The sequence below is a fragment of the Cherax quadricarinatus genome, chromosome 19 (genome assembly GCF_038502225.1).
Source record: "Cherax quadricarinatus isolate ZL_2023a chromosome 19, ASM3850222v1, whole genome shotgun sequence".
Classification (NCBI taxonomy): Eukaryota; Metazoa; Arthropoda; class Malacostraca; order Decapoda; family Parastacidae; genus Cherax; species Cherax quadricarinatus.
In genome coordinates this window covers 37616500-37628999 of record NC_091310.1, presented here as the reverse complement: position 1 = coordinate 37628999, position 12500 = coordinate 37616500, and the positions used below count along the sequence as shown (strand labels likewise).

At 42.1% G+C, this 12500-nt stretch overlaps 1 protein-coding gene across 1 annotated transcript; it reads right to left on the bottom strand.

The window, feature by feature from the left end:
* Nucleotides 1-7168: 7168 nt before the first annotated feature.
* On the bottom strand, nucleotides 7169-10289 carry LOC138852932 (cuticle protein AM1199-like). The gene is made up of 3 exons (XM_070086665.1): nucleotides 10135-10289; nucleotides 8436-8644; nucleotides 7169-7839 (listed from the first exon to the last, which is right to left on the bottom strand). Exons 1-3 carry the CDS (start codon nucleotides 10141-10143, stop codon nucleotides 7653-7655), a joined length of 405 nt encoding a protein of 134 aa, XP_069942766.1. The 5' UTR covers nucleotides 10144-10289; the 3' UTR covers nucleotides 7169-7652.
* Nucleotides 10290-12500: the final 2211 nt, after the last annotated feature.

The following is a 12500-nucleotide window of genomic DNA, read 5'->3' as shown; positions in this document are numbered from 1 at the left end:
TTTGTGTGATTGTAGCCAGATAACACATATTTGTGTGATTGTAGCCAGATAACACATATTTGTGTGATTTTAGCCAGAAAGCACATGTGTGCATGTGATTGTAGTCAGATAACACACATGCACACACTTGTGCGTTTGTAGCCAGATAACACATATTTGTGTGATTGTAGCCAGAAAAAACATGTTTGTGTGATTGTAGCCAGAAAACACATGTGTGTGCATGCGATTGTAGTCAGATAATACATGCTTGTGTGACTGTAACCACATAACAAATATTTGTGTGATTGTAGCCAGATATAACACATATTTGTAACTGTTGCCAAAAACACGTGTGTGAGAGAGAGAGAGACTGTAGCCAGATAACACATGTTTACGTGATTGTAGCCAGATAACACGTATTTGTGTGACAATAGCCAGAGATAACACATGTTTGTGTGATTTTAGCCAGAAGCCAGATGTCTGATTGTAAACAGATAACACATAATATATTGGAACATATATCGAGGTTATCTACAGAGATGGGATGAACTAAACTCGTGCTAGCTAACACCTTTTCTGTCTTGCTAGATGATGTCATGCTAGAGAGAGAGAGAAACAGACAGACAGACAGACAGAGACTGAGAGACGGAGAGAATCTTAAAGACCCGTGTCTCTGCTTCTCCGCCAGCGTCTTGGCATATCCTCGCACAGGTGTTAGACCCTAACACTTGCGTTGTCGTATAGTGACGACGGTGTTTATATTTTCTAATTAAATCGTCTAGTATTTTATTCAACACAGGCTTGATGACGGCCATTATTGAAATTCAAAAAACATTTTTTGCAGTTTCGAATTTTTGGGGGGACAGATTGATAATGGCTAGTTGTAAGTATAGGTTAATAGGCCTACTGGTTCGTACGACCACTGCCTAGTATGTAGCTTAGGGCCTTATACAGTGCTTACGTAGGTTATGCCTAGTATAGTTCTGCAGGCTTCCTGTAATGTTACGTAAGTTCTGCCTAGTATAGTTCTGTAGGCCTCCTGTACCGTTACGTAGGTTCTGACTAGTATAGTCCTGTAGGCCTCCTGTACCGTTACGTAGGTTCTGCCTAGTATAGTTCTGTAGGCCACCTGTAGTGTTACGTAGGTTCTGCCTAGTATAGTCCTGTAGGCCACCTGTAGTGTTACGTAGGTTCTGCCTAGTATAGTTCTGTAGGCCTCCTGTAATGTTACGTAGGTTCTGCCTAGTATAGTTCTGAAGACCACCTGTAGTGTTACGTAGGTTCTGCCTAGTATAGTCCTGTAGGCCACCTGTAGTGTTACGTAGGTTCTGCCTAGTATAGTTCTGTAGGCCTCTTGTAGTGTTACGTAGGTTCTGCCTAGTATAGTTCTGTAGGCCTAGTGTAATGTTACGTAGGTTCTGACTAGTATAGTTCTGTAGGCCTCCTGTAGCGTTACGTAGGTTCTGCCTAGTATACTTCTGTAGGCCTCCTGTAGTGTTACGTAGGTTCTGCCTAGTATAGTTCTGTAGGCCTGCTGTAATGTTACGTAGGTTCTGCCTAGTATAGTTCTTTAGGCCTCCTGTAGCGTTACGTAGGTTCTGCCTCCTGTAGTGTTACGTAGGTTCTGCATAGTATAGTTCTGTAGGCCTCCTGTAGCGTTACGTAGGTTCTGCCTCCTGTAGTGTTACGTAGGTTCTGCATAGTATAGTTCTGTAGGCCTCCTGTAATGTTGCGTAGGTTCTGCCTAGTATAGTTCTGTAGGCCTCCTGTAGTGTTACGTAGGTTCTACCTAGTATAGTTCAGTAGGCCTTCTGTAATGTTACGTAGGTTCTGCCTAGTATAGTTCTGTAGGCCTCCTGTAATGTTACGTAGGTTCTGCCTATTATAGTTCTGTAGGCCTCCTGTAGTGTTACGTAGGTTCTGCCTAGTATAGTTCTGAAGGCCTCCTGTAATGTTACGTAGGTTCTGCCTAGTATAGTTTTGTAGGCCACTGACAGTGTTACGTAGGTTCTGCCTAGATTAGTTCTGTAGGCCTCCTGTAGTGTTACGTAGGTTCTGCTTAGTATAGTTCTGTAGGCCTCCTGTAGTGTTACGTAGGTTCTGCCTAGTATAGTTCTGTAGGCCTCCTGTAGAGTTACGTAGGTTCTGTCTAGTATAGTTCTGTAAGCCTCCTGTAGTGTTACGTAGGTTCTGCCTAGTATAGTTCTGTAGGCCTCCTGTAATGTTACGTCGGTTCTGCATAGTATAGTTCTGTAGGCCTCCTGTAGTGTTACGTAGGTTCTGCCTAGTATAGTTCTGTAGGCCTCCTGTAGTGTTACGTAGGTTCTGCCTAGTATAGTTCTGTAGGCCTCCTGTAGTGTTACGTTGGTTCTGCCTAGTATAGTTCTGTAGGCCTCCTGTAGTGTTACGTAGGTTCTGCCTAGTATAGTTCTGTAGGCCTCCTGTAGTGTTACGTAGGTTCTGCCTAGTATAGTTCTGTAGGCCTCCTGTAGTGTTACGTAGGTTCTGCCTAGTATAGTTCTGTAGACCTCCTCTAGTGTTAAGTAGGTTCTGCCTAGTATAGTTCTGTAGGCCTCCTGTAGTGTTACATAGGTTCTGCCTAGTATAGTTCTGTAGACCTCCTCTAGTGTTAAGTAGGTTCTGCCTAGTATAGTTCTGTAGGCCTCCTGTAGTGTTACGTAGGTCTGCCTAGTTTAGTTCTGTAGGCCTCCTGTAGTGTTACGTAGGTTCTGCCTAGTCTAGTTCTGTAGGCCTCCTGTAGTGTTACGTAGGTTCTGCGTAGTATAGTTCTGTAGGCCTCCTGTAATGTTACGTAGGTTCTGCTTAGTATAGTTTTGTAGGCCACCGACAGTGTTACGTAGGTTCTGCCTAGAATAGTTCTGTAGGCCTCCTGTAGTGTTACGTAGGTTCTGCCTAGTATAGTTCTGTAGGCCTCCTGTAGTGTTACGTAGGTTCTGCCTAGTATAGTTCTGTAGGCCTCCTGTAGTGTTACGTAGGTTCTGTCTAGTATAGTTCTGTAAGGCTCCTGTAGTGTTACGTAGGTTCTGCCTAGTATAGTTCTGTAGGCCTCCTGTAATGTTACGTAGGTTCTGCATAGTATAGTTCTGTAGGCCTCCTGTAGTGTTACGTAGGTTCTGCCTAGTATAGTTCTGTAGGCCTCCTGTAGTGTTACGTAGGTTCTGCCTAGTATAGTTCTGTAGGCCTCCTGTAGTGTTACGTTGGTTCTGCCTAGTATAGTTCTGTAGGCCTCCTGTAGTGTTACGTAGGTTCTGCCTAGTATAGTTCTGTAGGCCTCCTGTAGTGTTACGTAGGTTCTGCCTAGTATAGTTCTGTAGGCCTCCTGTAGTGTTACGTAGGTTCTGCCTAGTCTAGTTCTGTAGGCCTCCTGTAGTGTTACGTAGGTTCTGCCTAGTCTAGTTCTGTAGGCGTCCTGTAGTGTTACATAGGTTCTGCCTAGTATAGTTCTGTAGGCCTCCTGTAGTGTTACGTAGGTTCTGCCTAGTATAGTTCTGTAGGCCACCTGTAGTGTTACGTAGGTTCTGCCTAGTATAGTTCTGTAGGCCTCCTGTAGTGTTACGTAGGTTCTGCCTAGTCTAGTTCTGTAGGCCTCCTGTAGTGTTACGTAGGTTCTGCCTAGTATAGTTCTGTAGGCCACCTGTAGTGTTACATAGGTTCTGCCTAGTATAGTTCTGTAGGCCTCCTGTAGTCCTAAGTAGGTTCTGCCTAGTATAGTTCTGTAGGCCTCCTGTAGTGTTACGTAGGTTCTGCCTAGTTTAGTTCTGTAGGCCTCCTGTAGTGTTACGTAGGTTTTGCCTAGTCTAGTTCTGTAGGCCTCCTGTAGTGTTACGTAGGTTCTGCCTAGTATAGTTCTGTAGGCCTCCTGTAGTGTTACGTAGGTTCTGCCTAGTATAGTTCTGTAGGCCTCCTGTAGTGTTACGTAGGTTCTGCCTAGTATAGTTCTGTAGGCCTCCTGTAGTGTTACGTAGGTTCTGCATAGTATAGTTCTGTAGGCCTCCTGTAGTGTTAAGTAGGTTCTGCCTAGTATAGTTCTGTAGGCCTCCTGTAGTGTTACGTAGGTTCTGCCTAGTCTGGTTCTGTAGGCCTCCTGTAGTGTTACGTAGGTTCTGCCTAGTATCGTTCTGTACGCCTCCTATAGTGTTACGTAGGTTCTGCCTAGTATAGTTCTGTAGGCCTCATGTAGTGTTACGTAGGCTCTGCCTAGTCTAGTTCTGTAGGCCTCCTGTAGTGTTACGTAGGTTCTGCCTAGTATAGTTCTGTAGGCCTCCTGTAGTGTTACGTAGGTTCTGCCTAGTATAGTTCTGTAGGCCTCCTGTAGTGTTACATAGGTTCTGCCTAGTATAGTTCTGTAGGCCTCCTGTAGTGTTACGTAGATTCTGCCTAGTATAGTTCTGTAGGCCTCCTGTAGTGTTACATAGGTTCTGCCTAGTATAGTTCTGTAGACCTCCTGTAGTGTTAAGTAGGTTCTGCCTAGTATAGTTCTGTAGGCCTCCTGTAGTGTTACGTAGGTCTGCCTAGTTTAGTTCTGTAGGCCTCCTGTAGTGTTACGTAGGTTCTGCCTAGTCTAGTTCTGTAGGCCTCCTGTAGTGTTACGTAGGTTCTGCCTAGTATAGTTCTGTAGGCCTCCTGTAGTGTTACGTAGGTTCTACCTAGTATAGTTCTGTAGGCCTCCTGTAGTGTTAAGTAGGTTCTGCCTAGTATAGTTCTGTAGGCCTCATGTAGTGTTACGTAGGTTCTGCCTAGTCTAGTTATGTAGGCCTCCTGTAGTGTTACGTAGGATCTGCCTAGTATAGTTCTGTAGGCCTCCTGTAGTGTTACGTAGGTTCTGCCTAGTATAGTTCTGTAGGCCTCCTGTAGTGATACGTAGGTTCTGCCTAGTATAGTTCTGTAGGCCTCCTGTAATGTTGCGTAGGTTCTGCCTAGTATAGTTCTGTAGGCCTCCTGTAGTGTTACGTAGGTTCTGCCTAGTATGGTTCTGTAGGCCTCCTGTAGTGTTACGTTGGTTCTGCCTAGTATAGTTCTGTAGGCCTCCTGTAGTGTTACGTAGGTTCTGCCTAGTATAGTTCTGTAGGCCTCCTGTAATGTTACGTAGGTTCTGCCTAGTATAGTTCTGTGGGCCTCCTGTAGTGTTACGTAGGTTCTGCCTAGTATAGTTCTGTAGGCCTCCTGTAATATTACGTAGGTTTTGCCTAGTATAGTTTTGTAGGCCACCTGCAGTGTTACGTAGGTTCTGCCTAGTATAGTTCTGTAGGCCTCCTGTAGTGTTACGTAGGTTCTGTCTAGTATAGTTTTGTAGGCCTCCTGTAGTGTTACGTAGGTTCTGCCTAGTATAGTTCTGTAGGCCTCCTGTAGTGTTACGTAGGTTCTGCATAGTATAGTTCTGTAGGCCTCCTGTAGTGTTACGTAGGTTCTGTCTAGTATAGTTTTGTAGGCCTCCTGTAATATTACGTAGGTTTTGCCTAGTATAGTTTTGTAGGCCACCTGCAGTGTTACGTAGGTTCTGCCTAGTATAGTTCTGTACGCCTCCTGTAGTGTTACGTAGGTTCTGTCTAGTATAGTTTTGTAGGCCTCCTGTAGTGTTACGTAGGTTCTGCCTAGTATAGTTCTGTAGGCCTCCTGTAATGTTACGTAGGTTCTGCATAGTATAGTTTTGTAGGCCTCCTGTAGTGTTACGTAGGTTCTGCCTAGTATAGTTCTGTAGGCCTCCTGTAGTGTTACGTAGGTTCTGCCTAGTCTAGTTCTGTAGGCCTCCTGTAATGTTACGTAGGTTCTGCCTAGTATAGTTCTGTAGGCCTCCTGTAGTGTTACGTAGGTTCTGCCTAGTATAGTTCTGTAGGCCTCCTGTAGTGTTACGTAGGTTCTGTCTAGTATAGTTCTGTAGGCCTCCTGTAGTGTTACGTAGGTTCTGCCTAGTATAGTTCTGTAGGCCTCCTGTAGTGTTACGTAGGTTCTGCCTAGTATAGTTCTGTAGGCCTCCTGTAGTGTTACGTAGGTTCTGCCTAGTATAGTTCTGTAGGCCTCCTGTAGTGTTACGTAGGTTCTGCCTAGTATAGTTCTGTAGGCCTCCTGTAGTGTTACGTAGGTTCTGCCTAGTATAGTTCTGTAGGCCTCCTGTAGCGTTACGTAGGTTCTGCCTAGTATAGTTTTGTAGGTCACCTGTAATGTTACGTAGGTTCTGCCTAGTATAGTACTGTAGGCCTCCTGTAGTGTTACGTAGGTTCTGCCTAGTATAGTTCTGTAGGCTTACTCCAGTGTTAGTGTTTTTTTTTTTAAGTTGACCCGTAGCTCAGTGGCAAAACGCTGACTTGACTTCTGAAGAGAATCGTGTTTCTTTTCCAGGCAGGGGTAAACATGTGGGATCGTCTCCTTGTATGTGGTTCTCCTGTTCTCCTACCTGAAGATTACCTGAAGAAGATTTCGAGGATCACCGCTCCCGCGGCCCGGTCCCAGACAAGGCCGATCAATCCGGAGTGAACAGTCAGACTGTTTGTGCCAGCCATACAATGTCCAATGTATGCACCACTTGCCTGGTTGACCAGGTATTGACTTGAGGAACTTAAGCTCCCTCTTGAAGATATCTGAGGGTCTGTTCTCAATTTCTTCATATATGAAGTGAGGGGTGTTGAAAAGTCTAGGTCCCTTTAGAGTTTTGGAGCTATCTTTTAGTGTATTCAATGTACTTCTCGTTTTCATTGAGGGAATGTTTGCAGAGTCTGATGAGCCTCTTGCTCAAGCCTCGGATTGGGACCAATCCCTCCACAACTGTCCAGATTTATATTATGATGTATCGTCCTTGCTTGAATTCCATATTGTACAGATCGAGGGACTTCAAGGGCTCTCAGTAATTTAGGTGCTTGAATGAATTTATACGTGCAGCAAATAACAGTAAATAGATCACTAGATGTTAGTCGAGGATGGGGGAAAGTGGCTGGCAAACATTAGGTACAATTAGGCTGTGAAATTAGCTGAAGTAAATAACAACTTTAGATTCAACTTAGTAAACAAAAGTTTTGTGGTTGTTTCGAGCTTGTGTTAGAGAATCACTATCATAACAGAGTTTCGAACACCTCTGAAGCCCCTCGCAGCGTTTGGATGAAAGAGCTCACTTGCAATATCTTCGTCTTCATATCGATGATCTATATAGGAAACTCAAAGCTAATATTTATACGAATTATCCTTGCATAACATTTTATTTAGCGACATGCACTTGTGCTTGTGATAAGAGTGAGGCTTCAACAGTCACACTGCTTGTTACAACGGTACCATGATGGTGTGAGTTAGTAATCTGCGGAGTAGGTGAGAGTTATATGTGTGTGTGAGAGCGGTCAGTGTGGAGTGTGTGCGGCTGGGATGACCTTGAGAATTACACTTAACTGTTATAAGAATCTCGTCAGAATGCAAGTGTTCTCGGAATACATTTTCGAGTCTTGCTTTCAGCTTGTTTCACAGGAGAGATGTCAAGGCTTCCTTCAGAATCTCTCAACCTTAAATTCCAAAACTATTTCCTTGAAAAGAATCCCCCCCTCCCCCTTAGAAAAAAAAGACATTTGGTAATCCCTTGCTTGAAGACTTCGTAGATTCCCTTTTCGAAGTCCTTAGAGACTCTTCTTGAAGACCTTAAAGGCTTCCCTGCTTGAAGACTTCGGAGATACACCTTACAGCCTCCTGCCGCGGTCGTCGAACTTGATACCTCGGCGGCGCTGGTCCTCAGCGTTAGCGATCTGCTCGATGGCGTGGGCAGGCAAGGGATGAGCCTTGGGGATGGCTGGGGAGTCCACCAAGAAGCCATTCTCATCAGCTGTAAACCTGAACTCGACCACTCTACCGTCATCCAGTGGGAACCTAAACAACAATAGCAATAATAATATTAGTATCAATAACGTCAATGCTATCATTACTGTTACTATTAATAAGAATGATAATAGTATCAACAGCAACAACCTTAATAATATTAAAAATGATAATAATAATGATGATAATGACAATCATAATAATAATAATAATAATAATAATAATGATAATAATAATAATAATAATAATAATAATAATAATAATAATAATAATAATAATAATAATAATAATAATAATAATAATACACATTTGCTTATTCAGTCAAATGGAAGGTTTGGTAAACACAATTATTAAAAACATTTACACTTCCACGATAATGACAGAATTCAACTCTTGTATCCTAGGAGCCTCGGTGAAGACGAGAAAAAGCAAGTGTAACACTGATACTTGTGTGACGCGATTGTGCCAGGAGGGACGGCCTGATCGGGATAGTTAGAACTAGGTGAGGGGTCATGACTAGGATAGTTAAGGTCATGTTAGTGTCTGGCAGGAGAGTCATTTACTCAACGAAAGAACAAGAGACGGTAGATTAAATATTTAATGGAGTCTGCAAGGTCCCACAAGAACTCACTCTCTCTCTATTTCACCTGTAAGTTCCACGCATGTTGCTCTGGCCCTTGGAGCCTGGCTGGCCCACTACGTTCGTGCTGATACCGTTCTCGGTCTCGAAGGCGTACTGGAAGTTGCCGTCGCCGGAGTCCTGACGGTCGTCTTTCAGGACGGCGATGTGGCGAGGATCGTCCTCCCGGAATTGTGGGGCGGCGAGGGCGGCGGCGGCCAGGCAGGCTAGCAGTACCTGAAGAAACAAACATCATGCAAGTCACCAAACACATTTTCTGAGTGGATTAGAGGATAAAAAATAAAGGAGCTCTGCGGTAGGAGTATTGGTCTTCGTGGAACGCGAAGAAGAGCTATCACTACATGGCGAGTTCTGGGTATCTTAGATGACAGTTGGCAGACAGTCATGCTAAAATAACTGAGAGCTGCTCACAGTTTATGTTGTCTATGTCTGAACAACATATATCTGAATATTCTTCCACAGGCACACTGTATGATACATAAGGGTTTAGCACTTCTCAGGGAATATAATACAACATTACCCTATGTAACCTTAGATGGTATGGGAAAATCGACGAGTTCTTGAAACCAAAGCTTCACGTGCGGGCGAAACGTTGTGAGATAAGTGCCCAGTTACTGTTTTGGTATCTTAACCATCTACTATTGGCCCATGTTAGGCAGAACCCAGTAGGCTTACAGACCCTTGCTATGTAGGTCCTAGTAGGCCTACTGCTGGCTCATGCAAGGCAAGTCCTAGTAGGCCTACTGGCTCATGGTTTTAATCTAATATTCCTATGCCACCACCTGTAATTTTTTTGTATTCCAGTCGCTGAGCACTACACTGACGCGGCCCTTCATGGTAGAGAAGGGCTCTTGATCCAAGGAAAATGAAGCCGTCCTCCTATTCCTAGGATCGAAATATGATTGCCCCCATTTTCCCCATTCCCCAGGCACTTTATGACCCCTAAGATTTATCGCTAACCCATGAATTAAAAAAATGCTCCTTGCATCGAAACGCTGCCCTGGCGACAACAGTGAAGAAATGAAATGTTGCTCAAGAAATATTTGCTAGGACGATGTTTCGTTCCGTCTTGAGGTCGATTAAGTTATGCTGATTTGATTAACCTACACATTGAGCGAAAAGTTGTCCCAATACAAGCTCATTTTGGAACGCGAATCGACAAGCCATCTTGTTGATTAAACTCTCCCTCGCTTCGCTCTCCATAATGGGAAACATTTTACAAAACACTGTACTCACATATCTGCTGCCTCTACTTCAGTCTGCCTCTCACTGGGGGCACTTCCAGTCTTCTCGTGTGTGGGGCTGAGAAACCAAATTTCAGTGGAATTTCGTTTGTCTTGTTTTCGGAGAGTTACCACCTGAGGTGCTGGTTCTCAAGTCACACCCTCGACCACCATACTAAATATATATGTCTCTCGTGATGTCACTCTTCATCATCCCCACCACAACAACCACTCGCACCAGCACCACCACCGAAACTATGTCAACAACCACCTCTAACCACCTTCAAACCGCTAAGACAACTAGCTCTCCCACCTCATTCGCCATCACTTATACTTGCCTCATGCCGACTTTACTATCAAAATCAATCATCCCATTTTACATTTTCCAGGCACACAGGCCCCTCTAGTCTACACCCTCCTCAATCCAAACCTCAACATCACCCGCCACCGCCCATTACCACCTACAACATTCTGTGTACTCACGAACTTCATCTTGGCTCTTCGAGTGTCTGGTCGAGAGTGTGATGTCCTGGGGATTCACCACACTATATATATACCCCATCTTCGCCAGGAGATCACCTTCGCATCGTTTCAGGATCGCAAGGGGATCACCTTCAGGTCCTTCCAGGATAGAGCGTCTCAGGGCGAGACAAGGTTGTTGGGTGTCCTTGGAGAATCCTGGGGGGTGTGGAGGCAGAAAGAACGGAAGATAGAATTCTAAGCTCAGGATCTGCAAACAAAGGCTCTTTAATTTGTAGTGACAAATGGCCGTCAGGTATGAATGGAGAACAGTGCTGCTACTGGCATGAGGTGTCAGATCGCTCTTCAGATTATACACACGGCACAAGAGTGAAGTGTCTTCTAATCCTTGTTAACTACTACAGCCTTCCTAAATACTTCACTTGTAAACATACATGTAAAATGGATGTAAATATGCAAAATCTTGATTTGAAAAATAAATTTATGAATAATAATAATAATAATAATAATAATAATAATAATAATAATAATAATAATAATAATAATAATAATAAAAATAATAATAATAATAATAATAATAATAATAATAATAATAATAATAACAATAACAATAACAATAATAATAATAATAATAATAATAATAATAATAATAATAATAATAATAATAATAATAATAATAATAACAATAATAATAATAATAATAATAATAATAATAATAATAATAATAATAATAATAATAATAATAATAATAATAACAATAATAATAATAATAATAATAATAATAATAATAATAATAATAATAATAATAATAAGAAGAAGAAGAAGAAGAAGAAGAAGAAGAAAAAAAAAAAAAGAAGAAAAAGAAGAAAAAGAAGAAAAAGAAGAAGAAGAAAAAGAAGAAAAAGAAGAAGAAAAAGAAGAAGAAGAAGAAGAAAGAACATAAACAACAACAACAATAATAAAATAGCATAACCACAATGTTCTTTGTTATTCCAGTTATTTTTATCATTATCAATATTGTTCATTTTAATATTTCGTTACTTAGATATAGCCAGGTCGACCTGACACCTGATGGAAGACGAAACGAGTGAAGAGAGAGAGAGAGAGAGAGAGAGAGAGAGAGAGAGAGAGAGAGAGAGAGAGAGAGAGAGAGAGAGAGAGAGAGAAGTCGAGGAGCAGTGACGAGCAGACAGTCAGTTGGGATGACATTTTCCTTCGCCTGATACCTCCCAGATCTATCTATCTGACAGCTACTGAAGGATTTATAACTGGCTGATATTTCAACTGAGTATTGCAATAAGGGGGGCAACTGACGGGTGTTTCTCTCGCTGACAGACTGCGCGACGGGAGTAATCTGAGAGCTTTCGTGTAATCACCCACACGTTTTCAGAACCAGATAATGAGGAAAAAAAAAACAGATTGCACGTATGTAGCGGCAAACCAATTGTGGTTCTTTTACACCTTGGACACGGGACCTGACGTTCCTTAATGAGAAGACCTAATCCGATCTGGATTGAAAAACCTGCTCAAGTTACAGTGAAAAGACACAGTCAATTAAAACAGAGTCAAGGCTGAGACGACGACCTTGACTTGACAGAGATGTTTCACATTACCACGAGATGTTTCCTTCACAAACCTATGAGTTATATTCCTCATTATGATATTATCGAATTTGAGCATTTTGAGGGACGAATTAATATATATATATATATATATATATATATATATATATATATATATATATATATATATATATATATATATATATATATATATATATATATATATATATATATATATATATATATATATATATATATATATATATATATATATATATATATATATATATTTATATATATATTTACCTTTCAGAGTGTGTGTGTGTATTCGTGATTTTTAGTCAAGGCTACTGCATAAGATATCAAGAAAGTTAATGCGATTAGGCCAAGAGACTGTTAGCCAAGAACACGCACACTGCCTCAGCCTCACCGTCATACGACGCCAGAAAGACAATGTACGGCCGTATATTTCCCGTGTGGCAGTTAATCTGATTATTTCTCTCTCCCGCTCAGGGACTTGTCTGACACACGGTGCAATTTATGCTGACACTGGCGTGTTTGGGAATAAGGTAAATGTTTATGAAGACGTACATATTTTCTCTTCTTCTGAAAACTGTGGTTGCAGTTTTTGCTGCTGGTTTAGCTGCTGTTGTTGTTGCTGCTGTTGATTATACTGCTACTGTTGCTATAGCTGTTGCTGCTCCTGCTGCTATTGATGGTTCTGCTGCTGTTAACGTTCCTTCTGCTGCTATTACTATTAATACAGATACTGTTTCTGCTAGTATTACTCCTGCTGCCTTTGCTATT

What these genes read in the sequence shown, in the direction of transcription:
- LOC138852932 (XM_070086665.1), bottom strand. An exon ending in AACATGCGTGGAACTTACAG is followed by an intron (nt 7,840 to 8,435) that starts GTGAAATAGAGA and finishes ATTGTTGTTTAG; the next exon opens with GTTCCCACTGGATGACGGTA.